Source organism: Sturnus vulgaris, chromosome Z (genome assembly GCF_052056855.1).
Source record: "Sturnus vulgaris isolate bStuVul1 chromosome Z, bStuVul1.hap1, whole genome shotgun sequence".
In the NCBI taxonomy this organism is placed as follows: Eukaryota; Metazoa; Chordata; class Aves; order Passeriformes; family Sturnidae; genus Sturnus; species Sturnus vulgaris.
The window spans coordinates 2,033,112-2,060,832 of record NC_142283.1 but is presented as its reverse complement, the minus strand read 5'-3'; the positions used below and the strand labels follow the sequence as shown (position 1 = coordinate 2,060,832).

Genomic DNA, 27,721 nt, shown 5'->3' with positions numbered 1-27,721 from the left:
ACAGACAGGGAAACCCAGGGCCAGACAGACAGACAGGGACACACAGGGACAGACAGAAAGGGACACCCAGGGATAACCTGGGACAGACAGAGACATCCAAGGACTACAGGGGCACTCAGGGACACCCAGGAACACTCAGGGATACCCAGGAACACTCGGGGACACTCAGAGACACTCAAGGACACCCAAGGACACTCAGGGACACCCAGGGACACCCAGGAACACCCAGGAACACTCAGGGACACCCAAGGACACCCAGGGACACCCAGGGACACCCAGGAACACTCAGGGACACCCAAGGACACCCAGGGACACCCAGGAACACTCAGGGACACTCAGGGACACCCAGGGACACTCAGGGACACCCAGGGCTGAGGGTTCCTCTCAGCTGGGGCTCCTGTCCAGGCTGAGCAGCCCCAGCTCCCTCAGCCTTCCCTGGGCACAGAGATGCTCCAGCCCTGGGTCACCTTTGTCCCCCTGCACTGGACCTGCTCCAGGGGCTCCCCGTGCTCCTGTCCCCAGGAGGAGCTGGACACAGCACCCCACCCCAGATGTGCCCCCATAGAGCTGGGCAGAGGGGCAGGATCCCCTCCCTGACCTCCTGGCAATGCTCTTCCCAATGTGCCCCCAAATCCCATGGACCTTCCTTGCCCTCAGGACACTCTGCTGCTCAGGGACAGCTCATTGCCCACCAGAACCCCCAGGTCCTTCCCCACTGAGCTGTTCCAGCACCTCCATCCTGTGCTGGTGCCTGTTCCTGCCCAGGTGCATTACCTGCCTTACCCTTGTTCCAGACATTCCCTCCCTGCCTAGCTCTCCACCTTGTCAAGGTCCCTCTGAAGGGTTTCACAGCCCCCCCAGGGGTTTTGGCCACTCATCCCAGCCACGTGTGCTCAGTGAATTGCTGAGGACCCGTGAGCTGCACACACCCCTCATCCCATCCCTGAGGAATAAGCCAAACCATTCCTTGCCCCAGTGTTGAACCCTGGGGGACACCACCAGTGGCACATCTCCAACTGGACCCCCTGACACTGATCACAGCCCTCTGGACCTGCTGCTCACCCCTTCCTCAACCCAAGCTCGTCTCACCTCAGTTCCCATGGCCCCAGAGGAGTCCAGGCTGCTGGAAGCACAGAAAGTCACCAGCACCATGAGAACTGACACAGAAAACAAGGGCTGAATCGAGTCACCCTCCCTGACCTCCCCTGGGAAAAGTGGCATGTGTTTGCCATCCCAAAGGCCTTCCAAATTAAGCCACACACCAATTCTGTGAGCTGGAAAACCTGAGCATATTTCACTCCTGTACTCTTAGAACTTTCTCCTTCCACGAGTGATTAAGATAAAAAGACATTGTTCAAGCCTTGACTGTCTCAGTGAGACTTTTCAAAGATTGTCTATCACAAGGCCAAGCAATGTTTAATTATTTTTTAACCTAATATTTTTGCCTGCAAATGTTCGTAGAAGGAAAAAGTATTTCGAGGAAAAACATACAGATAAATACAGAAAATCTCACAAAAGTGTAACTTTCAGTATTTCTATATCAACTCTTTTACTTTTGAGTCCTAATTTTAAAAGATAATAAAAAAAATTTCATGAATCTGGTTGTCAGGATTCAACAAATAGCCAATTCCTTAGGGTTCAGGAGACATTATTAATAATTTGAGCCAACCTTCCCTGTTCTGTAACAGCATCTGTGGGCTGAGAAATCACTTGAGTGGTGCAGTCTTTTTCATCAATCACAAAGCCATCTGCCCCCTGTGCTCCACCAGCTCTTCACTGCCCTTGTGTCCACCCCAAACCTTGTCCCCACACACACAGTGTCTCTGCAACTTAGAGGTTACCCTCCAAGACTGACCAGGATTACCTTGACCATGAAGAAAGGGAATAAAGGTAAATATTTTAATGCAGGTTGTGCATCATTTGATAGCACAATTACCACTAGATAAGTTTATTCTGGTGGAGGGACTAAGTAAACTTTATTTTCCCACTCTGTTAAAATGTGCAGTGGGATGTCACAGGGCCAGAGAAGCCTGATCTCCTGAGAGTTCTCAGATTTCAGACAGTTAACAGTCCTTTAATCAATATATTGGATGTCTTTTCAAACCTTAAGATTCTATAATTCCATGACTTCTTGGTCTGGGAGCGTGCATGGGACCTAGACAAAGCCCACTGAAGCCAGAATGGGAATTTTTCCCACTTGTCCTTTTGGGGCTCGAGAGATCATAAATTTCTTCTGAGTTTTCATCAGAGTGATCTGCCAAAATGCCATAAAAAAACTGATGGAAAGTGTGTGAGAGAAAGCACCTCTCAAATATCTGGGGTTATTTCACAAGCAGAAATTTCCCTGAGTGTATTTTCACGGTGATTTTCATGTTGCACCTTTTTGAATTCCCTTCTTTTCCCTGAGGAAGACGGTTTTCATGTAGGATGAAAAGAAAAGTATGTTTTTGACCTGAGTCTGACATCACATCTTCAGGATCTATGAGCTGTTGATCAAAGCTATTTTACAAGGGGAAATACATGCAGATATTTTCACTGGCAGTTTTATTTACATATTCTTAGGCTGATTCTTCAGGATGTTTTCTAGACATTGTGGGGAAGTTCTTTCTGAGAGCCATTAACATTCCAAAGGCAGGAAGAGCTTTCACAAGCTCAAAGCATATGAAGAAACTAATAACAGCAATAAATGACCTTGGTGTTTCTTAGGCAACATTCAGTTTCAGATAGTTAATACTCATTTGATCAATACCTTGCAAATAAGATGACATTTTGCAGGGCTACAAACCTCTGAACAATGTGAGATTGATTATGGGCCCCTTCATGAGATGACAGTCTAAACATGCCAGGGTTTGAATAATTCATATAACCCTGTTAATGGCATTCATGGCAACTACCTTTGGGACTAAAATAATGACTTAATAATAAGAAGGAACAGACTAAGCAAGTTTTTAGTCTGTCTAATTATGTAAACTCTCTGAGGCATAAATTGAAAGTTCTCAACAAAAGCCAAATGAAGTAGGTGCTTTTTGATAATTCTCATAGCACATGTTCCTCCACATTAGCATTACATGGGCCCAACAATCCTTGTATTTTTGTTTTCCATACAAGTAGGGTCTAACCTACATTCTGATCTCTTCACAGAGAGGCAAATTAAATTAGCAGTCCAATCTGCATCTCTGATTCTGCATGCCTAATTTAAAGCAGGTACAAGAATAAGTCTCCGTGAGGATGGCATAGGTGATGAGTTGGGTTTTTTGGGAGGGCTGGCTGAGGCTGAGATGCAGGTGAGCACAGGGAAGGTATTTCTTCTTACCCTGAGGTGTGATAAAGTGGGAACAGCAGGAGGGTGAGTTTGCAGAGCATTTAGCAGCAAAGTTATGAGGGTGGTTTGCTGGACCTGCGTCCACAAAAGTGAAACAGAATAGGCTGGGATCAGAAACAGCCTGAGTGTTTTATTGGCCTGTCCTCAAGGTGCAAACCCAGCATCACGCTGGGAATTATTATTTCCAAAGCAGCCTGCAACAAATGTTTGCTCTCCTAGCCAATTACTAGACAACAATTTACACTACCACGTGAATATTTTGCAATAAAACACGTTTTTCTCCACGGGGCAGACCCCCTCCCGGCGTGCCAGCCATAAATCTCTGCATTTCCTTGCCGTGTGCTGCTTAAAACACACATCACTGCCACTGTGCTGACTGCATTAATGCCCTGAACTAAATCCAGGGGAGCTCTGCTGACAGTGCTGATTAGGAGAGTATCAAAAAGCCACAGACAGGCAAGACAGATGAGCACCTTGTGTGCAGGTGCCAGCCAGGCTTTTGGGCAGGGAAGTTAATAGTGACTGCCCTGCCGTGCCCTTCCTGCTCCTCATCACCAGCCCGGCCCTGGCACCAGGCTGGAACAGCAGCTTGTCCTGTTCGGATGGGGGGAAAACAATCCTGGAGAGTGGAAAAGAAGCAAGGGAGGGAGCTCCCAGACTCACTGACTCTCCCAGCATTGAGGGAATTGTGTCAGGTTGTTCATTTCCTGGGTTTATTAAAAAACATTTCCTTTGGCAAGTGTCCCTATTTTTCATCAGAAAATGTTTCTCTGGGTGCTTTCTATACAGCTTTGTCAGAATTACGACTTAAAAAAAAATAGAGAAGAGACAAAAAAAAAATTAAATTTCAATCCTTCAAAACCTGATGAGATCAGCAGGGAAGGGTTGCTGTAATAAATCTTTTAACGCCAGTATAACCTTGATCTCTTATTCAACCCCATTTTTATATGAGTAATGGTGAGTAGCAGTAAAGATATATTTACTTTGTGCTGGAAAAGATGAAGAATTATTTATGACAATGCTATTCCATCTCATAACTGAAACAGGTAAACACCTTTGTTCTCCATAAAATGTGCTTCTGTTTATGAGTCTAAAACTACATTTAAGGTCTCAAAGACCCAAGGTTTCATGTAGGCTTTAATTTGAGCATTTCTGGAAAGCTTGCTCTGGAGGAACACTTCAGACAAGGCTATTCTGCAGGAAATGTTATTGCTAACGGTGAGATAACAAATGAGGGGAATATGGTTATGGATTCTGTCCAGGAGCATCACATAAGAGTCTTCCTAAAGTCACTCTGTCTTCTCATCCCTCTTCTCCTCTCCTGCCTGGAATAATGTAGATAAGACGGATGCAGTTGGGTGGTTTTTTATCTTTTTTTGCCCGTTTTATAGCTTCTGCAAACTGAATATGCTAACATTTGATCATAAATTGTAAGAGAAGGATGAACACCTTCCACTGGAGCTGTCCCAGTCCCTGCTGTTCTGTTACATTCACACATTACAATTCTGAATTTAATCTTCCTTTCTCCTATGGTTCTGAGGTTTGTAAACCACGCTGAGAAGTTACTGATGGCCTTTGTGTTGTGGAGCCCTTTGGACTTGTTTATGAAAAACAAGATCCTGCATTAACTCACAGCTACCAGTGGAGTGGCACACACACCATGCAGATTGGCAGGACTGGGTTCTGAATTGCCTCTGAAAATGGTGCACTGTACAATCAACAGGAACTCATAAAATTACCTTGTTCACATTGCCACTTTCTCTTAGAGAAAAAGTCTTCTTCCTTTATTTCCTTTCCAATACGGGTGTTGTTCAGGTTCCAGTAAAATCTAGATTGGGTGTGTCATCATTGGTGTACACAGCAATTTAGCACCCCCAAGCAGATTTGAGTGAGTCACTGGAGTTAAAAGCATTAGTGAAAGTTGTTTAATAGGTAATCACTCCGACAGGATCAGTGCTGGGAGCACCCTGGTTACTTTTTCCCCTCGTGTGTAAAAAGGCCATGATTCTGTAACCTGCTGTGACCATCAGAGTGCTCCGTGTAATCATGGAGCTGGCAGGACTTTGGTGGCTGAAACAAATAAGATTAGAAGAAATTTCAGGAGCTTCTTAAACCGAAGGAGTTGATTTTATCCCCCAGCTCTCTGGCATACACTGCCCTAGAGGGTACCTGCCTCGAGTGATTTTATTTGATTTGTTTTGGCTGCATGGGTGAATTCAACACCCAGCAGAGGATGGGAGGTGCTGTTTCTTGCCACAGTCCCTGAACTCTCATAAACTGAGCTGACTCCATGCCTGTGCTCTCCTGGTGCTTTCCTCAGCACCAGCACTTCTCACCATCCACCCTGTGCTTGGCATAATCCAGATCTTGCAGATTTAAATGCGTTGGGATCCGACTGCTGGCTTCATTTTACACGTGGTTTTACCTGAGCAGCTCAGTGCTCATCACTCATCCCAGTGCCAGAAACCCTCCTCATTGGCATGCAAAGGCCACCAGAGCACATTCCAGGTGTCAAGCAGAGCCTTATCCCATCTTCACCAAGGTCCCCGAAGGGCACTGGGGGTTCCCGGATTGCAGCCAAATCCCTGGAATGTCCTGGGTGAGTCAAGGCCCATGGAAGGCACTGGATGCAGGAGACCCCTCTGAGCTGGTGCTGAGTGCAGGCCCTTGAGCAGAGGTCAACTGAATCCATTGCTCTTAAAATAAATTTAAATGGTAAAATGGTAAAACTGATCCGCTAGCTTTCTTTTCTTTCTTTCTTTCTTTCTTTCTTTCTTTCTTTCTTTCTTTCTTTCTTTCTTTCTTTCTTTCTTTCTTTCTTTCTTTCTTTCTTTCTTTCTTTCTTTCTTTCTTTCTTTCTTTCTTTCTTTCTTTCTTTCTTTCTTTCTTTCTTTCTTTCTTTCTTTCTTTCTTTCTTTCCTTTCTTTCTTTCTTTCTTTCTTTCTTTCTTTCTTTCTTTCTTTCTTTCTTTCTTTCTTTCTTTCTTTCTTTCTTTCTTTCTTTCTTTCTTTCTTTCTTTCTTTCTTTCTTTCTTTCTTTCTTTCTTTCTTTCTTTCTTTCTTTCTTTCTTTCTTTCTTTCTTCCTGGAATCCTTCCTGGAATCTTTCCTTCTTTTCTTCCTTTTCTCTCTTTCAGTAGATTCCTCAAATGTCTATGCCCGTATCTTCTTCTTCCAAAGCCTTTACCATGCCATATTACTTAAGTTATTGAGGTAAATCCCTCAGAACACTATTAATCTCCTTTCATCCTTGCTTTTTTCCAGTTCATCTACATAATGATAAGGAATCCTTAATAAGTGAATCTGTTACCTTTTTTTAAAATATATGTTGTCATTCTTTTTTTCCTGTCCAGGTGACTTTCCCCTCTTTGTTTTAAAATTCATGTAATTAAAATGTACAATTTTCTATCCTGGATCTGAATCCACAAAGCAGAGCTTCCTGAGTTGGTTTTTCCCTCACAAGTGCCATGGAAAAACAAGTTTGAAAAAGCTTTTATCACTAAAGGACGTAGTTCACATTTCTTCACATCTTCCTACTGAAATATGTTAAATAAGAAAGAATTCAGCACCTGCTTCATTACAGCCATTGCTAAAGTTGTAGTATTTTCAATTTTTTGCTGAGGTCAAACTTGAAAAATTTAAAACACATAAAAGAACCCCAAGATACAAAAGGAAAATTAATTCCTGGTGTATCCATATTCACTGAAAAGCATGACATTAGCCCAGAGGAGATTTCTATATAAGTAAGCCATGGGCATTTGGAAGCATTTATTTTTTCCCACTTCATTGGGATTTTTCTGCAAACGTTGACAAGATGTGCAGACCTTGGAAAACGAGGCAGCCTGGTTTTATTTCTCGTGTTGTATCAAATTCAGTACTGCTAAAAAAAAAAAAAAAAAAAAAGCTCAGTTTGTGCCTCAAAGGATGGATACTGATCAAGAAGGAAAGATTCTGCAAATGGGAATAGGACATCCAGTGTTTAAAGCCGTGGTGGTTAAAATCCTCATAAATTCTCGTCCAAAAAACTCTCCCAAAGATTATTACTGTGGGAAAAAGAAAAATTTGTAATTAGGCTGAAAAAAAATCAGTTACCTGCATCACTGGATCAAACAAAATTTCTTTGGTATTGCAGTATACCTTTTAAGTGAAGTGAAAGGTGAAGATGCTACCAGTCAGCAAATAATCAATATCTGGTTTCTGTTTCCCTGTGCTTTCTAATTCAGTTTTGCAGATGGTATTCACTTCATTATTAGCAATTTTGTAAATACATGGAAAATTGGTTTACTTGGCCTGTTAATTAATATTCTGAAATTCCACATAGAGAAGGAACGTCTCATAAGAGACTTACATAAATCTTTAACTGGAAGCTCTTCCATGTTAGCTACATTTTTAATGTACTTATGGGACTACCAGTAGTCTCTGGAGCTGTCCTTTTACAAATATAATTTTTTTTTGGTTTGTTTTGTTTTTCTCTCTGGGGGACCAGGAGTTGGGGAAAAGAAGTTTTCCAAGGCTGAAAAAAGTCATGAATCTCATCTAATTTATACCTGTCTGAATTCTTGTTGTGAGTCCGTTCTCCCTACTGGAATTGCAAATATTCCTGAGCTTTCCTTGGCATATGTGGGAAAGATCCTGTACAAAAATTTGGTGTTTTTATAGGAGGCTTCTCCTCTCTCTATGTTTCTGAACCTCATAAACACACATTGTTCATCCAAAGGTGTGTGAATGCTTAATAATTTCTTATAGGGAGAACTACACCAAAAGCCAAGTATTCCAGAAAAGTAGCAGAGAAGTAGACACACTCCATTAAAAAAAAAAAAAAAAATCCCAGAAAAAATGACAAAATTTTATAGTTTGGACAAAGAAACCAGATGTTTTCTATTGTGCACACAGAAAGATCTTGAAACACAAAAGTCTGATCATCTTCCATCCTTCACAGAGGTTACATTTTATTACCAACGGGAAGGAAGCCTTCAGGCCACAATGTAAAGAATAAAGCAATTAAGGTATTTGGACAGCAGATTTACCTCTGAATCTTCCCACACCTGTGCTGGGGCTGCTGCTCCAAACAGTGGGGACTGCACTGGGTCAGCTCCAGCAACTGGGGAGATAAAACTCATTTAGATAAAACTCATTTTGAGGAGACAAGTGCTAATGGAGTGTAATGCATTATTTACCCTGCCCCAGCTGTTTGCTGTCTAGTACTTCCACTCATCTCTTTGCACTTCACACAGCTCTTTGCTGAGCTCCATTTGGTGCAGAAAGTCACAAATTTCGGCTGAGGGGGTGGGAGTGCAGCTGCCACAGACTGAGTTGTGATTGTCCTTGCCCCAGGGACAAATCTGACACCCTTGGGTTTGACTATCACAGCCTGACTTGTCAGAGTTCTCATGCCACAGGTGAGTGAAGGAGGCAGAATTAAGGCTGCTGGAGTGATGTTGGATTGGTTGTCTCTGAACAAATCTTCTTTTTGTACTTCAAGGAGTTGATTTCAGCTCAGACGAGCACACCAGGAATGTTCATGTCCACTGATTGATATTTTGCTATTGACTGCTTTAGGATTAGAACTTCAGCCTTGATCTCTAGGTATATGAATTCCCAGTGAGAGTCAAGGAAAAGTCTAATTTTTTTGCTGCCAGAACTTCCATGTCGTTTTAGTTTCACATAGAAGTTTCACTTGATGCTAACTTAGGACCTTTGGTGTGGTATTGCAAATTGGCTTCTAACAGAACAGAGGATATAGCTTTTGGTAAATAATTACCCTGTTTCATTTCTCTTTCAGGCAGGAAGAATGTAGGACTAACCCTATATGCCAAAATTAAGCAATATCCCAGTAATATTCTGTATATCTGTAATATATGTATATATGTGTGCACACATACAGGAAATAAACATAGTCCAAACTTTTGGTTCAATTTTTTCATTCATTTGCTTTATTCATTTGCACATGAAAGATCAAAAGAATTAATGCAAAAATTAATAAAAACAGTAATTTAAATGCTACAGCTATGCTATTTAAGGGAAAAAAAAAGGGGGAATTAAAGGAATCAAGGATTGTGTCCCTCAGATTAACAATATGCTGTTATTTATTTCAGATAAACCTGCAGAAGAAGATGCGAGTCACTGGAGTTATAACCCAAGGTGCCAAGAGGATTGGAAGTCCAGAATATGTAAAATCTTATAAAATTGCCTACAGTAATGATGGGAAGTCATGGACAATGTACAAAGTAAAAGGCACAAAGGAAGACATGGTAAGATTAAGTCGTCTGTATCTGAATGCATCTCATGATTTAGCTGCCTTCAGAAGTATGATATGTCCCTGGTATTTAAGACTAATTGCCTGGCAGTATGATATAGATTTCACTGTTATTATTTTTCTCTGGGGAAAAAAAAAAAAATCAACAAATTTGCATTTTCTCTCCACTAAGAATTTCTTACACTTTAACTGATGGTTGCATAAATACTATTTCCCCAAGCTAGAATAATCCTGTTTATTACACTTAACTGATTTTCATATTAATTAGTTCACCAGTAATTACTCATTGCTCTGTTTTCAATTTAATTTTATTGCATTGGCAGATTAGCGTTAACCCTTGGAAACACAGAGCCCATTCATCAATGCTAATCTCTGTGCTGCACAAACAGTATCATCCAGTGGGGTGTGTGTGTTTACAGTTTACAGTTACCACTTATTTTTGATGGAGCTGTGCACACAGAGCAGAAAAAAATAAAACCTTTACTGTGTAGGTCTGCATAGAACCCAGGCACTGCGCAGCATTAGATGCAATTTCTCGATTAGGAAATTAAAATGCTGTGTGAAGATGTGCATAAATGGGGGGGGGAAACAGAACAGGGATGTCTGGTTAGAGTGAAGGGTGAATGGAAAAATGCTGATGGGTTTAATTCACCCCCCTGTGATCGATGGGAGGGTTACAGTGCACTTCAGTGCGAGCTGGATCAGGAGGGGGAAAAAAAACCCAAAATCGTCAATCAGAGCACATAATTGCAGGCTAAATTGAACTGGGACTATTCTATACGTTAATCAAGGGAAGAAGGCATGATTTAGCTGCACTAGGAGCTTCAGTTTCTGAGAGTGCCAAGACAGAGACCTTGGTTCAGCACAGGTGGCAAACCCACCAGGATGCGACGCCAAGGCAGGACGTTCTGCTGAGACAACTCGTGCCAGGCAGTGGCAATGCTGAAACAGCTGCAATCTTGGGGGGGAAACCACGCACAGGCAGAACAGTGCAGGTGCTTTTTGGAGTGCTGGCACTCCAGAGATCCTCCTGACACTTTTTTCTATTTTTTTTTTTTTTTTTTTTTTTTTTTTTTTTGGCAAACCTTCCTTCGCCGCAGGTGTTCCGCGGGAACGTGGACAACAACACCCCGTACGCCAACTCCTTCACGCCGCCCATCAAGGCCCAGTACATCCGGCTGTACCCCCAGGTGTGCAGGAGGCACTGCACCCTCAGGATGGAGCTGCTGGGCTGCGAGCTCACAGGTGGGACCCCCTCAGCCCCCAGACCTCCCTCCCCACCCAGCCGCTCCCGGCCGGGGTTTATCCGGGCGCTCCCTCTTTCTCCTTGGGGGTAGAAATGAGCCAGGACACAGGTGCCATCCAAAGGGTCCTGGTTTATTCTTCTTTACAGCTTAGCCATCCTGGCTCTGAGTACAGCAAGCTCTCACTGTAGGGTCCAGCTGCCCGTGCTGGCTGCAGGTGTTGGTTTGAAGACTCGCAGCGACGGCCACAGGCTCCAACAGCAGGCTTGCCTAAAAAAGGGTTAGCTGCACCACCTAGCCCGTGGCTTGTCTTCATTTGCTTCTGCCTTCACTCAGAGTCAGGATTAAAAACACCAAGGAGATTAATTTCTCATGTTGGGGCTTGGTTGTTTATTAAATCTTATCTAAAGTACAGAGAATTCTGCAGCACTTCCAGCTAAGAGTGAGCAGAATGGAGCTGAACCGAGCTGGTTACAAGGTGTTTAAAAGCCAAACAGTCCAATAAAGAACTGACACCTGTATTATTGATACTTTTGACCCAATAACCAAACTCCTGTGACCCCCAGTGCAGCACTGACTGTCCAACCAAAAACCACCTGAAATCATGGAGGAGAAGGAAGAAGACAGAGACAACACCTAAAATCTTCCATCTTGTCCCATACCTATTACTGTATTCTAAAACCCCAAATTCCAAACCCTTCACCATGTGCAATCACACACTTCTATTTAACCACACACCCGGGATTTTAACTCCATCACCCAAATTTGGAGTCTTCTCCAAGGCCTCAGGTCCAAAGCAGTGTTCTCCTGGGGGTCAGTGCCAGAAAGCACAGAAAGCTCAAAAATCCCAGGATTCAGGGTTCCAACACAGGCTCTGATTCCATCAGACCCACACTGACCTCACAGCACATCTTTTACTGCAGCAATTCTCTTCCTTGTTTCATTCTTTGTGTCCCTCTGGATCATTCCTTCTTCCTCAGGGCTCCTCTACCTCCTCAAGGTCCCCTTTCTCCAGGTCTTCTTCCTCAAGGGTCCTCCTGACCAGCCAAACCACCCTTTTTATTGCACTTATATTCATTAGTCACAACTACAACACAGTAGATGCAAGGGTATTCCTCTTCTTTGGTGATTAGCACAACTGTGGCTTAGCAGGGGACTGTAATCTCTTCTTCTACACCTACAGCTTTCATCCTTTTAACCTAAGTTATAAAATCAGCAACACTTAGCCAAGTGAGGATGGTCACTTGCAGCAGCAGCTATTGTCACGCCTGATTTTGGGTAATTCCTCCTGGCTGTGGGGTGACACCTCCCCTGTGGTGTGTGACATCCTCAGAGGGGTGAGGCTGCTTCCCCTGCCATCCAGGACCACTCCAATAAGATTCAATTTGGTTGGGCTGCTTTAATCCAGATTTCAGTTTGGATTTGTTTTCTGGGTTTAGCAGAAGCAGGGATAGCTTCCTTGTAGCAAAAAGTAAATGGAGTGGACCCAGTATAAACCTTCCTCAGATTTGTATTAAAGCTCTGAAATGTAAAGCCTGACCTCTAGCCACCTGCTGCAAGAACTATGTTCCCTTACAAATCCAAAAGCATGTAAATTTTTTATCCTTTTCCAAGAGATAAACCTGTTCCTGGTGGGAGCACTCCACAGATTCATTTAGAAGTGGTTTTTGTGTGGTTGCCTGTTTACTCTACAAACAATAGTCATCCAGTTCACGAGTGATACATCAAAACAGCTGGAGTTAAACAATTCTCAGCCAAAACCAGATTCAGAAATGAAAAGTTAATGCATTAATCTCAGTGTAGCCCTTTTCCAATATAAATAGGTTTAAGAGTAAATAGAAAATCCTGTCTAGCTGCTTTGTTCTATTAGATTTTTTTTTGTCTTTCACTTCTGGAACCACAGTTTAGGGTAAGTCCTTGCCAGAATGGCTGGGAATTGTTTTGTTCAAAGAACTGTGAAAGCTAGTGAAGTGAATTAACTTCAGTGGTCTCCTAACAGTGTCAAGGTCATCATTTCTTACAACTGTGGACAGCCCAGGCTCAGCAGAACAATTTCAAACTTACTGAAAGAAAGGTGTAATTACACAGACTAATTCTTAATTCCAGGTGGTCTGCCTTGGGTGGAAAAGCACTTTGAGGGGTCTGCCTTCTCTGCCATGCCCTGGTGAGAGAGAAGAGAGTGATAAACAGAGGGACACTTGCAGCATGGGATCAGCATAACAGCTAACTGCTTCTTAGGAACTTCAGCAAAATGTTCAATGCAATGTGCTTTAGTCTCATAAATAGCTTTACTCACCAGGGCCCACAGTCAGGTCTTGCAGAAAACCAGGATCAATGCTGGTGGAGCCAACCATCAATAAATTAGGCATTAATTTCCATGGCCCTGTGTTCCTGCCTTCCTTGTGCTTTGCACATCTCTGTGTCCTGCCCTCCCTTTCCCTCCACAGAGTATTGATGTGAGGGGAGAAGCAGATCACAGCTACTGCTTATTAGAATGCCTTTATTCACTAAGCTGTTATTAATTGCAGCATCAAGCTGTTGTTTTCAGCAGCAGATCAGTGTTCACACCACAGGGTCACTCACTCATGGAACTCACACTCAGGCATCTGCCTTCGAGCAGGCAGCCCCTGCACGGTGCTGCTCACTGTGGTGTTTGCTGGCTCCTGTTGGCACCAATTCTGCCAGATCCTGTTTTTTTGGGGGGGGTTTCTCAGTTCCTGCAGAGGGATGTTGGCCCCCAGAACCTGAACATCCTTGTTTTCTGAGACTCTCCTTCGTTGTTCCCTGGTAATTATTCCTTTATCCTAACAATCCCTGTAGGCACCATTCACACAAAACTGGCACGCAGGGGGACTTTATCATGCCTGCAGTTAAGGATAAGTTCCCCTTTCCTCATTTGTCCTCAGAGCTGTGCAATCTGGAGAGGAATTCTGTATTTGTTATTTACAGGCCAGGTTGGATGGGCCTTTAAAGCATCAAGGTTTAATGAAAGCGTCCCTGCCCATGGCAAAGGGGCTGGAATTCGATTTGCAACTGGATGATCCTTAAGGTCCCTCTCAACTCGAACCATTCTAGATTCAAAAATATGAAGAAATTTTTTTAAATCTCTTTTTTTTTTTTTTGTATATCACAGTATGAATCAAAACAAAATCACCTTTGCCCTCAAATAATTGACATGTGTTGCTTTTGCCAACACTGCACAAATCTTTGCCCAAGAAAAGACTCATGCAGACTGTTGCATGCAGGTCCATCTGTGGGCTTGCTTTTGCTACATTGGATATTGAATATTTCCTTTGAGGGTTTGAGCTTTCTTGGAAGAAGAAAGATGAGGGGCATGGTATGGGATGCAGACTGAAGAGTAAAAGATTCTGTCATCTGAAGAATCAGCAGAGAAGAACCTTTATGTTGATCCTTCCAATTTTCAGGTGCTAATCCCCACTCTTTCTCGTTATTTCCCTACTCCTGTTTCATGTAGCTAGACCAAATAAGACCTGCAAGCTTGTACCTAGTTATATTTAAACATACAGAGGCATCAGGTATAATTTATCACAGATGGAGGCATCCAAAGCATCTCAAACATTCTAGGCTGAGATGCTCCACTGGGTGTAGCCTTGTGTCTGCATCAGCTCCCTCTGACTTCAGCAGATCTTAAAAAAATGAAAATGGGAGTTGAATCCTTTCACTGGGAAAAGGAAAGCAAAGTTAAAGGTACAGAGGAGATGTTTCAGGGAGAAATAGGCATTGGTGCAAACACCTCTGAGGGGTGACACAAAGCCCCGTGCTGCTTTGATGATCCTTTGTGTGGATCTTTGCACCACATAATTAGTGGTTTTTTACCTAATTAGTGGCTTGTCTATCAGTCTTGTCTGTCTTCACTCAGAGCCAGGATTAACAGAAACAAAGTTGGAACAGTATTTTTCGTGTTTGGGCTTGGTTGTTTATTATATCTTGTCAGAAAGTACAGAGAGCACGACAGCACCTCTAGCTCCTTGCTAGAAGTAGGAAAAATGGCCACAGAGGCAGCTGACAAGGTCTTTTAAGGCTAAACAGTCTAATAGAGAATTAACACCGACATTATTTATACTTTTGATCCAATACCTACATTCCCATGACCTTTAGAGTGACACTGTCTGACCAACCAGAAACTACTGCCTGAAAACCATGAAGAAGAAGGAAGGAGAAAGATGAACAAAGGAAGAGACAACACTCAAAAATCTCCATCTTGTCCCATGCCTGTTACCACGCTATAAAAATCTCAGATTTAAAACCCATCACCCTGTGAAATCACACACTTCTAATTCACTGCACACCCGTGATTTCTATTCCACCACTCATATTTAGAAGCCATCTCCAAGGCCCCAGGTCAAAAGCAGTGTTCTCCAGGAAGGGGTGGTCCTGTGCCTGAAAGCACAGAAATCTCAGAAACCCCCCAGATTTCTGGGGATCCACCACTTTGTGCTGTGGGTGGTGGCTCAGCCACCTCCTGTGCCAGGGGAGGCTGCTGCCCTCTGAGACACAGCACCAGCACATCCTGGCACCTGTGTGCCCCACCTTGGCCTCCTCAGATTCTCACTGCTCTTCTCACTTTCTCCCCTTACCTTTGACATCTGCTCTTCCCACCCCTTTTGGGGCCAGGCGAGGGTAAAATCCCATTAATTCCCACACACACGGGCAGGCACAGCTGTTGTTCCATAAATCAATAATAATGCTCAGAAGAGATAAGAACAGGTTTTGATGGATTGGGCCAGCACTGAATCACAGCTTTGACAACCCATGGTTTTGTGTCAGGAGCCTCCTTCGGATTCCTCACATGAAACGTTCTTGCTGACAGTCCTTGTGATCCTGGAGTGATACTTCAGAATTTAATAATAAGCAAAGTCCTTCTCCCAAGCAGCAGATTAGTCTCTCTTATTTCTACTGCCCATTGCTCCCTCCCACTCCCAGGAAAACTGTTTTGCTGTGGTTTTGAATGAGTCCACTGTACAGACAAGGCTGTGCCTTTTCCATTTGTGCACTGAGAATCAGCTGTGAAAGACTGGGTTTTTTTTTTTCAAAAGCTAATTCTGTTTTCTCTTGGTTTTTCATTTGAAGTTTTTTTGTTTGTTTGTTTGTTTTCAAAACATGAAGCATGTCAATATTCAAATTTTAAATACAGGAGATACTGAATTAAATGTTATGCTGTTAGTAGCATAGCTGCACATATGCAGGTTTTTGAGTGCTGGGACAGGGAAGAGAATAAGAAAACAGCTTCTTTTTTTATGTTCCCATCTCCATCTTTTCCATCTTTCACTTTACCTCAACTGTCAAGCATCACTCCACCCCCTAGCCCTACATCCACCTTTCCTGTCCTCTTACCCCCTTCTCTCTCTCAGTCATTTGCCTTTCTTTTTCTGATTTTTTTTTGTTGTTGTTGTTTAAATCTTAAAACCATGCTGTTCATCTGGCTTCTTTGGTTACCAGCCCTGTTGTTTCAGTGCTGCCTCAGTTCATTTCTTCCCTCTTCTACATCCAAATGTGCCTCCCACATTCCCAGCACACAACAGCAAGGCAGAGGAGCACAGAGCCACTTACCAATTTTTATTTTTGTCTTTTTTTCATGCACAGCAGAGAAGGGAGAGGCCTGAGATCTATCTTTTCTACAGTCAAAATAACTCAATGGTGTGGGATGTCCACAAACAAATAAGCCATTAACTATTGATTTCTCCAAAGTGATATCCTCCTACTATTCTCCCTCCCTCACAATGTTTTTTTCTGTGGTTTCCCCCTCCTTCAGTGAGATTTTGGGCTTTCTATATTTTTATCTAGACATCAAGTAATTTAAAAGTGTAAAGGAGTTCAGTGCTTTTTAATATTTTACTTCAGCAGTGGTTTCAAGAAAAAATAATGTTTCTTCAGTAAGCAAACACATGGTTGATGTGAGGTGGCATAAAAGCATGAGGAAAATCAAACTGAACAGGGGAAACAATATTTTTCTGCGGGGAAGGAAAATAAAAATAAGATAAGCACAGACAAAAGTCACCTTTTCATTTTGTTTCGCTTCTTAAATTTATGCCAGGATAAAATATGTCGAATTCCCCATCTTGATTTTGACTCAGCCAAGCAGTTGTTGAAACAAAGTGCCTCGAATTGACTATTTTTGATTTATTAGTTTTCAAGTCCCCTCTACAATAGTCTTGGTTACACCTCTCTCTGCCACAACAGAAACCCCCGAGGCGTGACAGAGGTAAGCAGGTAGTGCCACTGATGTTGCCCTGCTGTTGCAGGTTGCTCTGAGCCCCTGGGGATGAAATCAGGACACATCCAGGACTTCCAGATCACTGCCTCCAGCGTTTTCCGCACCCTCAACATGGACATGTTCGCCTGGGAGCCCAGGAAAGCCCGGCTGGACAAGCAAGGCAAAGTGAATGCCTGGACCTCTGGCCACAATGACCAGTCACAGTGGCTGCAGGTAAATTTTCACGTGGATTTCCCCAGGTGTTCGCCTCCTCTGTGTCCTCTGGTTCCGTTTTAAACTCAAAATTTTTCTCTTTCTGAGTGTAACCATCACCAACTCTGCCACAGGCTCTGAAAGCCTGACACGTCTTCATGGTTTTTGTGGTTTTTTTTGTTATCACAGCTGCAGGAAAATCTCCTCAGGGATGCCTCCACTAGCCCCAACTTTCCTTTGGTAATGAACAAAAATGCTAGTTGCAGGTCTTTTTCACTGAATTTCCCTGATTTGTTGAGAGAGATGAGTTTATTTTCCTCCCTTCCAAGGCTGCCTGGAAAAGCATATTTACCTTCAGCTCCGTGCATCTTAGTGAATCCCACGTGTAGAAATTATCTTAGTCTAATTGAGGCTGCCCAAAATTACCTCCTGACAGGGCTCTGAATTCAGCAGGAGTGCTGCAGCCCCTGAATTCATTGCAAACCTGTGCACAGGGGGTTGTTTTCCAGCCCAGGAGTGATTTATACAGCTCACTAATGCGAGGGGTTTCAATTAATCACCAGCGTGGAAGGTTGTTTGACCAGCCACTGACACATTTACATTTTTTTGAGCTGTTGAAAATAGCAGTGTTTTCAGTCAGCTGCCACTTTGCAGTGCAGCTCTCAGTGGGAAGCCTCAATAGCACCAGACGTGGCTACTAACCCCCTGCAATCCCTTCACTTATAAATTATGACATATCACACTTTTTGCCCACAGTTGCTAAGCAAGTTAAGAATATGATTACCTTTCGGGTTTTTTTGGGTTTTTTTGGTTTTGTGGGGGTTTTTTTTGTTTGTTTTTTTGTTTTTTTGTTTTTTTTTCTCCCAAGTTTACATACTTCCTGTAAAAGGAAGGAGAAATTGCCCTATCTATTTAACTTTGGAATGGCTGGAGACCCTGGAATCTTGCTGGAATATTTTCAGAGCAGCGTGTTGGGAAGAGCAGTCAGTAATTTCTGGAGAGGATGAACATTTCATTGCTGTGTTTTATGGTGGAAAAGCAGATGAAAATATTTCTCCACGGGAAAGAGAGGTGTTTGCATCATATTTTAGCCCCATCAGTCAAAACAAGGGTGTGCAGAGGCTCCACAGAAATTTCCTGCTGTGTGTTCCTGCTCCTGTGGATGCCAGTGTATTTTTAATTAACTACAGATGGCAAGGGGCTGCATAGTTAATTCTTATATTTCCAAATTTTTCATGCTGCTGTGAGTCTTTCTATATTTGAATTTACCTGAACCTGCAAATTTAATCTGACCAGCTGCAATGTCTCTGCACGTCCTTGAGCTATAAGGAATAATTTTTATTTTCTGGTAAAAAAAAAAAAAAGTTGTGAAGAAATACTTGTCTTTTAGTTAGTTTGTTACACGGCTATGTATTGAATTCAACAATTTCACGGGCTACCCTTTCCTGAAAATCATTATACGTAATGATATTTCCTCAAGAAAGGATCCTAACATTTCATGTTTGGGAAGAAAGGGAAAAAAAAAAAACAACACTAAAACCCAAAAGGCATTAAATCCAGTTGTTTTTTTCAGTGCTTAAGGTGGTCATTAGCTTCTGCTACAGGCTGGTTATTCTGAATTCAATCCATGACTTGAGAGAGTCTCACATGCTTCAAATGTAGGCACCAATTCTCTAACAGAGACATGTCTATCATTTGAATTCATCTGTTCATTTTTGTTCTCCCTGCTGGTAGCTCTCTGTGGGTTGGTTTTTTTTTTTTGTGGTTTTCCTTTTCCTTAAAACGCAGGGTATTACATTGAAGGCTTACAACACGTTGACTGAAAGGTTTATCATCGTGCTGCTGCTTCCACAGAGTTTAGTCCAAACACATTTGTAAGGAAAAGGGGTGTGAAATCCAATGTGTGTGCACTCCCTGCTCCCTCAGCCATTCCACAAAGAGCTGGGCTCAGAGTGATCCCATGCTCCCCTGAAACGGGCTTAAAGCCAGACATTTACCCCAAATTTCTGGATTTTGCAGAAGTAACTGGCTTACCAATCTCATATCCACCATGTCAACTTGCTGTGCCTGTTGGGGGTTCTCCACATGCCTTTCTTGCTGTGTGTCTTCTGATTTCCATGAGAAAGCCTGAAAAACTGTGGGGGAAGCCTGCTGGTTGCCTTTTAGGATTACTGCAGACCTGATCTGACCAAATGTCGTGGTTGGGGTCTCCTTGCCCAGGCACCTTTGCCATCCACAGTTAAGAGCTGGTGTGCTGGCATCCACCTCAGAGCACCTGCTGGGATAATGTTTGCTCAGAGGTGATGCCTGCACCCTGCACCAAATGCTGCTTGCACTTTTGGGTGAGCTCTAGAGGCAAATTCTCCTCCTGTCAGGAGCTGGGACTGTTTTACTGTTTTCTCTCAGGAAGGGTAACTCTGAATCTCCTATGCATTGTAAAGTGCAGCCATTAACAGTTAAGGTCTTTGTTTTAAATTGTTTTGGGTTGCTGCATCCATAATTTAGGAACAGGAAGTATTTTGTGTCCCCAGGCACAGAATGTGCATTTCTGGGGACAAAATACTCACTTTAATCACTCTGCAGTTGTTGAAAATCTGCTGTGACTTAAGACTCTACAAGCTCCACAAGTGACATTTATTTACACCAAACACCACCATTAGTGCTGAAAAAAATGTAATTTCTTGACATGGAGGGAAAGTCAAACAGATGAGATGACTAAAATTGTACTTTTCTAGCTCTGTCATAAACTTGGGGCTGAATTCCCCACATACCTCCTCTAAGATACCCTTGGCATCCCCTTGAGGAGGCTGCTGCAAATTTTTGGAGTGCTCAGGCTCCTTCTGCACCCAATCCAAGATTGCTCTTCCATTTGGTCACCCCACTTCTCATTTCTTCAGTTTTTTGGCATTAAAGAATGTGATGGAGAACTCCCTGCCTTATGCCCAAAATGAGGCACTGGGGCTGTAGAGATTATTGGAAAGAAGAGCAACTGATGCTTCAGATACTTGAAGAATGCTCTTGTAAATAGATTTTCACCTCTCCATATCTCATTTTCCTACCTGAGGGTATAACTCAAAAGAATTAACATTTCCCTCAAAATCCATGCCCACTCTACTACTAATTTTCTGCTGTTATAAACTGTGAAATCAGGGCAGCAGCTTAAACTCCCTTTTCTTTATTTACTGTTATTGAAATTCTGGCGTGTCTCTTCATTTGGTGTCTCCAAACACCTGGAGCTTTCTCCTCCCACTGAACCAACCCCTCTGCATCAATTTTTTAGTGTGCTGTCCTAGTCCTAACTTTGCAACCACACCAGGGTATTTTGTCTTAAAACTGTTGATGTATTGGCTTTATTTTTTCTCTTTTTTTTTTTTTTTTTTTTTTTTTTTTGTTTGTTTGTTTGTTTGTTTTTTGTTGTTTACTTGGTTGGTTGGTTGGTTGGGGTTTTTTTTGTTTAGTTTTTTTTTTTCTTTTGAAGGCAATGTCAAATTACAATGTTTCTCTTGATTGTGGGACCAGCTAAGCACTATTAGAGAAAAATCATTTGGTGATAAACAGATTGTTGGAAGATTGGCAGAGCAACTGTTATACCTACGTGTTTTAAAAATGTGCTGGTTGCCAGTGGTATAATAGATTTGGGCTGGATATTTTCCTGCCAAACTAATCTCCAGTATTAGACAATATTACTGAGATTCTTTATCAACGCCATTAGATTGTCTCAGAGCTGCAATCAAATTATTCTTTCAGTTTAATGCATAACCATCTTTTTCACATCAAACTGCCTCTTGTTTGAAAACAAAGGCAAAATTGCATTCCAAATAATTATCCACTTTTCATTACACATATACAAAATGCATTTCTATCATGCCATCATGAGATCTACTTATATTCATTTTCTAGCATTTATTTACAGTGTTTAAGCTTCCAAGTGATCAAATCAAGGAGTTGTTGTTTAAAAGCTAAGCCAAACCCAGCTTCTACTTTTTTTTTTTTAATAGAGTAGTTTCCAGAAGTGGAAATGTGTCTTTACTCTGCCAGCCACAGAGAAAGATGGACAAATAACTTAAATTATAAGAGAAATTTTGAACCAGGAAAGTTACATGAGGTGGCTTTTTCCTTTTTTTTTTTTTTTATATGGGAAGAGAATGTTATTTTTCATGTAGTACTGGTTAGCTGAATTTGTTTCAATGCTGGTGTGCATCTGCCAGGAATGTATTTTTCACTTTCTCACATGGTATTTCATTCTTGTCTTGTCTGTTATTCCACCTGACTCTTTTCCCTCATTTTTCTGATGTAATAATCTGTTCATTTGCAATGAATTGTGAGGAGTCTTTCTAGATAAGAAATCACTATACCATGGAAATTCAACAACTCATCTGGAGATGTGTCCAGTAACTCATAAGGAGAAAACTGTGTGGATTGTTTAATTGCCTTCTGACAATTTGTGTTGATAGCAAAACACATATTAATACCAGTACTGGTTAAAGTAGTCAAATAGGAGATTTATGTGTGGCCTTCAGTTCAATTGTTTTAACACCCATACCGAGTAAAAAACATATCCAAAAAAAAAAAAGAAAAAAAAAAAAAAAAAAAACCAAAAACCAAAAAACCAAAAACAAAACAAACAACCCCCCCCAAAAAAACCATAAAAAAACCCAAAAACCCCCAAAACAACAAAAATTAAAAAATAAAAACAAACAAACAAACAAAACAAAAAAACACAAAAAACAACCAAAACAACAACAACAACAACAAACAAAAAAACCCAACAACAACAACAACAACAACAAAAAAAAAAAAAAAAAAAACAAAACCAAAAAAAAAAAACCAAACCAGAACACCCTAAACAAAATAACATTTAAAAAACTCCCAGGAAAACATAAAATGCTTAACAACATCTTAATTAAGTAAGGACTTGAAAGACACAAAATTGGAATAGCATGAAATGTTTGTTTAAGACCGATCTGATAATTAACATAATGAGGAAATTGCATGACTTCTGGAAGGGTTGGCTTGCTAAGCCACGCATTGTGAGTGGTCTTGGAGAGACAGGGCGTTCTGTAGGAGCTGGGAACTGAAATAAATCACATTATAAACAGAAGACACCTGTATTTCTGTGCAGCTGCCATAAACCACGGCTGTCACCACTGGGCCACGAAAGGAATCAATGCCCTTTACAGGAGCAGCACCAAGAGTGGCCTCTGGCTCTCCAGAGGCAAAGCTGGTGCTGGCTTTCCACTAGAATTTATCACAATTCTAAAGCTCTGAGATTTCAGATAGCAAAATGCAAAGAGTGCAGAGATCAGCCTCTTTTTGTGCTTTCTATTCGGCTAAAAAATTATATTTACAGCCACCCTGAGTATTGAGCATTCTATCTTTCCAATGCAAAACCATCTCTTTCTCTGGCAGCTGTCACTTCTACTTGAAGGACTTAATTTGGAGGCTGAGTTTTGGCACCTCCTTGTTCTTGATGAGTGGCTTCACAGCGTGGTATTTTGCTCAGCCTGGTGGCTCACAGGATGCAGCAGCATCTCAGGGCAGGTTGGCAATAAATTATTCACACAGATCTTTCCCACTCTTTGCTGGACACTTGCTGTAGATAAATTTTCCTGCAAAAAAGCAGCCAGTGGCAGGATAAGGTAATAATGGGCAAAGAGCTCTGAGTGATTTAGACAAAAGATTTAAAGACAAAAGCAGGTAAAGACTGATGCCCACTGCTAATTTGTACATTGCTGAGTTTACTGACTTTGCATTGCCTAGAATGTTAAACAAGTCACTTTTTTCACTTCTTCAATGGCCCATAAACCATAGACTTAGATTTGCAACTAGATGGTCACTATTTGCTTTTAGGACGGTGTGCAACTCAAGATGACAGGATGAAACAAAAAGCTTTTTTCCTTTCTATTTTTTTCCTTTTTTTTTTTTAAATCTTGGTATGTTGCCAATCTTTTTATAACAATTCTAACAAACACATATCTTACAGAAATGGAATTAGGAGCTATGCTTTGATTTCCTACTCAGAGTTGCCTTCCAGCCGTATTTGATGGCCATTCCAGGGGTCACACTCTAACTCAGTTTTTTCCCTAAATCACTTCAAATTAAATGCATTATTCACATTAATATTGTTACTAAATTGTGCATTTCAGCATTGCCCTTCCTAAATTGCTTTTGACTTTGCAAAGTGTTCCTCTGCAATTCATTTTATGGAAATATTTATAGTAGTAATTGAATTTAAGCCTAGAAATTAAATAAGGCAGCATAAAAATCTTGGTTTATTTTCCCTTTTAAATGCTTTATTTAGGCTGCATTCTATCATTTAGGTAGCAAAGCCTGAAGCATCTGTAGAATCATTGATTTTACTCTGGCAAAATACAGAGGGATTATTAGAAGGACAGACAGAGTATTGGAGCTCTCTGCTGCAAGTTGTCCAGAAAATGGGAATCAGACAGACATAGCATGATTACATTCTGTGATAGAAATTTTTGTGATGTCCCCTTCATGGAATCATCAAGGTTGGAAGAGATTTTTAAGATCAACAAGACCAACCATTGATCCAGCACCACCACTGTGACCCCCCAAACCATTAAACCATGACAGGAGCAAAGACCCTGTCTGAGCTGTAATTTAGCTATGGATAAGAGGTTATAGTAGAAAAATGTCGTTTTTTCACAAAGTCCTGCTCTGTTCCCTGGATTATATTCCCCATTCTCTCTGTTAAACCTTCTGTAAAAACTAAGGGGTTAAATCAGTGCTCCAGAGCCTGTCTTTGAAACATAAAAAATTAAAATTACTTGGGAAGTTTCCCCAAACATTAGAATCCTGTAACAGCTCTAAAGCACTTCAAGAAAGTACTGTCAGTTCCCTCACTGACTCTCAGCTTTTCTGTGAGTATCACTCCCCTGCAGATGAAAGTTAAATTGAGTAATGACCCATTTCCTATTACAATAACAGGTTTTGATCTTGCCTCAGAAAATCTGGGAGTGTAAGCAAAAAATCGTCTGGTTGTTGTGAATTTTTATGTACTTGGGATCTGAGTCTGTTTTTGTTTTATTTTGTTTTGTTTTGTCTCTGTGTTTCCAGTGGGAATATTGGTGTTACTTAATAGCAGCACCTCCTGAAAAGACAATATATGAAAATTTAATGGAAAGATGTTAGTTTTTCATTGTTTTAAATTCCTACCCGTTTTACCAAGCCATCATTTCCACTGGCTTGAAATAATGTTATGTCTCAATTTGTGAGGCAGAGGGATATTTCCCTTGCCTTCCCTTAAAAGAAGAAAATAGCTACACAATTGTTTGGATAAGAATACAGAAATAAAGGGTCCAAACCTGTTTCTTATTCGTGCCCTCTGCTTCCATGGCGGTGCTTCAAAATAGCATCCACTTTTTCCTAATAAAACTGTTTGTCGTTTTCCTTGCTACCCCAGAATTGGTTTTTGACTCAAGCAGAGTTGGTCACAGTTGTTTCATCTGAAAATGACAGAGAGAAGCAAAACGACCTTGTCAAGGTCAACTCTCTTTAAGTAGCAGAAAGTACCTGATGTAAACACGGATGTGGCAAAAGCCAGAGCATGATGAGGGTGAGAGAATGGAATGGATCTGTATCTAGTTCTGTTTTCCAAGGACTTGATGCTTCATTAACTGAGACGTGAGTTTTTATTAGCCCTGCACATATTTTCCCAAATATCACTTCTTTGACTAAGCAAGGTACTTAATATTTTCTTCCTGTATCTGCCAGCATCTCATGAGTAAAATATACAAGGGTCAAGGAAATCTATTCTTCTCTGAATAAGATTCAATTTTGCATTCTTTTTATGCCACTTTGAAAACACACAGTGAAGCTTTATTGTGAGATTCTAGTTGACTTCAGAACATTTTGGTTCAAAATCTGCTATTCGTTTTTGTAATCAGTTTCCTGCATATAGAACACAGAAACAGATTGATTCCTATCTTTTTTAAATGAGGAGCAGAGATGGTATATTTTTAGCTAAGTAAACAATGAAATTGAGACACAAACATAAAGAAGGGGTGGTGGGAAAGGAGCTTCAAATTAATCTGAATTTGAAGGCGGAAAAACATCTTGCATCTTTCTTCAGAGGAGGAGGAAATGTGCTTAAAACAGGCTGACATTTACCTAGCAGTAAGCAGAAAATGAAATAGTCATATCTCAGCATGTTAAAGCATCAAATAAAGTAGATATGAACATTTCCCTGTCGGTTTCTGAATCTTATCCTATTCATTGGTTTCATCATGTAATTTTCCCTAATAACACCCTACTCAGAGTCAGGTGTTGAGCCAAGCAGAATATTTGGCTTCTTTTTCTGTTGTTGATTTTTTTTTTAATTTTTTTTATTTCCATGTTAAGTCAGGTGTGTCTCTACAGCAATGTGCTGTTCAAGACCCTCTCTGCACTCTGCTTAATAACGTTCCTCTTGCTTGCTCCTCGAGTAAAGCAAGAGCAGTTTTCCTGTCAGAAAACCTGACAGAAAAGAAAAAAATCTCAGCAGAGAAGAGACTTTAAAAGGGAAATCACTGTAGACACAGAAATACTGCTACTAAACATTTCGCCAATTATCTGGGTCTTGTTCAAGAGCACCTTGAGACTTGTAATATGAAGTATCACAACAGAATTTCATCAGAATTTCCTCTTTTTTTTTTTTTTTGGCTTGTGTTTCTGTACATCCATTCACTCAACAGGCATAAAGATATAGAGACCGTCTTTTTTTTCAGAATGGAGCTATATTTTTAATGTTATAAAATAAGCCAGAAAATTTCTTAATTTAAAGAAACACAAGCTTTGAAAGTTAGTCCTTGGGATTACAAGAACTTCCTGCTTAATTATGTACTATACATAACCAAGCCTTAATTGCTTTTGTTGTTGGAGTGATCTCCTTAGAAGCTTCATGTTTAATTAACTACAAGATATATTAATCCTATTTAAAACCATCCTTTCTGTGTTGTATAATTAAGCAGAAAAGTATTTTCACAATTAGAAATTAATGCTATATATAGCTAGTGAAAAGAAAACACCTCTGTAAAGAAGACACAGATCTGTTTTTTCCAATGACAGAAGTAAAAATATTTGGATGCATCTTAATGGGTTATCGTTGTTAAGAGGTAATGAGAGTTGCAACACACCAATACTATTTTCAGCTAAGAATTATTAAGAAGAAAACGATCAGAATATCACTTCAAGACCTCACTGCAGATGGTTAATGACCTCCCTTTGGCAGCATCAGAAACTCAAAGGCTTGATATGTTACTTAAAAATACTGGAACAGACCCTGCCTGCACGTTCCTTTATCTGAATTTATTTTTCTTGACTTTGAGATGTTCTTCAGTTTGTCTTATTTATACTTTGGCCGTGCTACCTCAAACACTGCTGCTGTAACAGAAGATAAAAAGGCATTGTGAGCTCAGTTTTGTACCTTGCTACAGAATTCTGAGCACCCTCAACTTTTAGAAGCCTCAATAGCACACGTTAGAGGGGAAGTTAAGGTTTTCCTTTTTGAGTGAGAGAGAGGGGTAGCAGAGAGCTTTGGCTGATGCAGTGGAATGGAATGGAATGGAATGGAATGGAATGGAATGGAATGGAATAGAATAGAATAGAATAGAATAGAATAGAATAGAATAGAATAGAATAGAATAGAATAGAATAGAATAGAATAGAATAGAATAGAATAGAATAGAATAGAATAGAATAGAATAGAATAGAATAGAATAGAACAAGATAGGACAGGATAGGATAGGATAGGATAGGATAGGATAGGATAGGATAGGATAGGATAGGATAGGATAGGATAGGATAATAAATTAGATAGCTAGATGATAGATAGATAGATAGATAGATAGATAGATAGATAGATAGATAGATTAATAATAAAAGGGAGATTTTTAGGGGGTGTTTATTTACTTGACTCACTAAGTGCCTTACATGGTGATGCTGAGACTACAAACCTCACTGACCAGCTGAATTTGTGTAGGTGCCTCCACCAGGGCACGAGTGGAAGCCTGGGTCCATCACAGGGGGGATTCTGCCCCTCTGCCCCCCAGGTGAGACCCCACCTGCAGAGCTGCCCCAGGGAATGCAGGAACCATGGAGAGAGACAATTGCCCAGGGCTGGAGGGACAGCACACAGGGAATGGCTCCCAGTGCCAGAGGGCAGGGCTGGATGGGATCTTGGGAATTGGGAATTGTTCCCTGGCAGGGTGGGCAGGGCTGGCACAGGGTGCCCAGAGCAGCTGTGGCTGCCCCTGGATCCCTGGCAGTGCCCAAGGCCAGGCTGGACACTGGGGACAGTGGAAGTGTCCCTGCCGTGGATGGGGTGGCAGCTCCACTGGGATGAACACTTGACCCAAAAAACACCTCAAAGCTGCCTTAAAACTCCTGCCTCTGGTTACTGAGCATCTGCTGCCAAACCTTTTATTCTCTTCACTAACCCCAAACACACGCACACACACTGATATAAACTCCA

The 27,721-nt window shown here is 41.3% G+C and overlaps 1 protein-coding gene across 2 annotated transcripts in view; it reads left to right on the top strand.

Annotated features, from left to right (window-relative positions):
• EDIL3 (EGF like and discoidin domains 3) overlaps nt 1-27,721 on the top strand; it is a 238,589-nt gene that overhangs the window by 172,047 nt on the left and 38,821 nt on the right. For both annotated transcript variants that reach the window (XM_088156987.1, XM_088156988.1), the window contains 3 exons: nt 9,416-9,571; nt 10,677-10,821; nt 17,084-17,268. In XM_088156987.1, the coding sequence (XP_088013113.1) occupies nt 9,416-9,571; nt 10,677-10,821; nt 17,084-17,268 (486 nt within the window). The remainder of the gene's footprint in view (nt 1-9,415; nt 9,572-10,676; nt 10,822-17,083; nt 17,269-27,721) is intronic.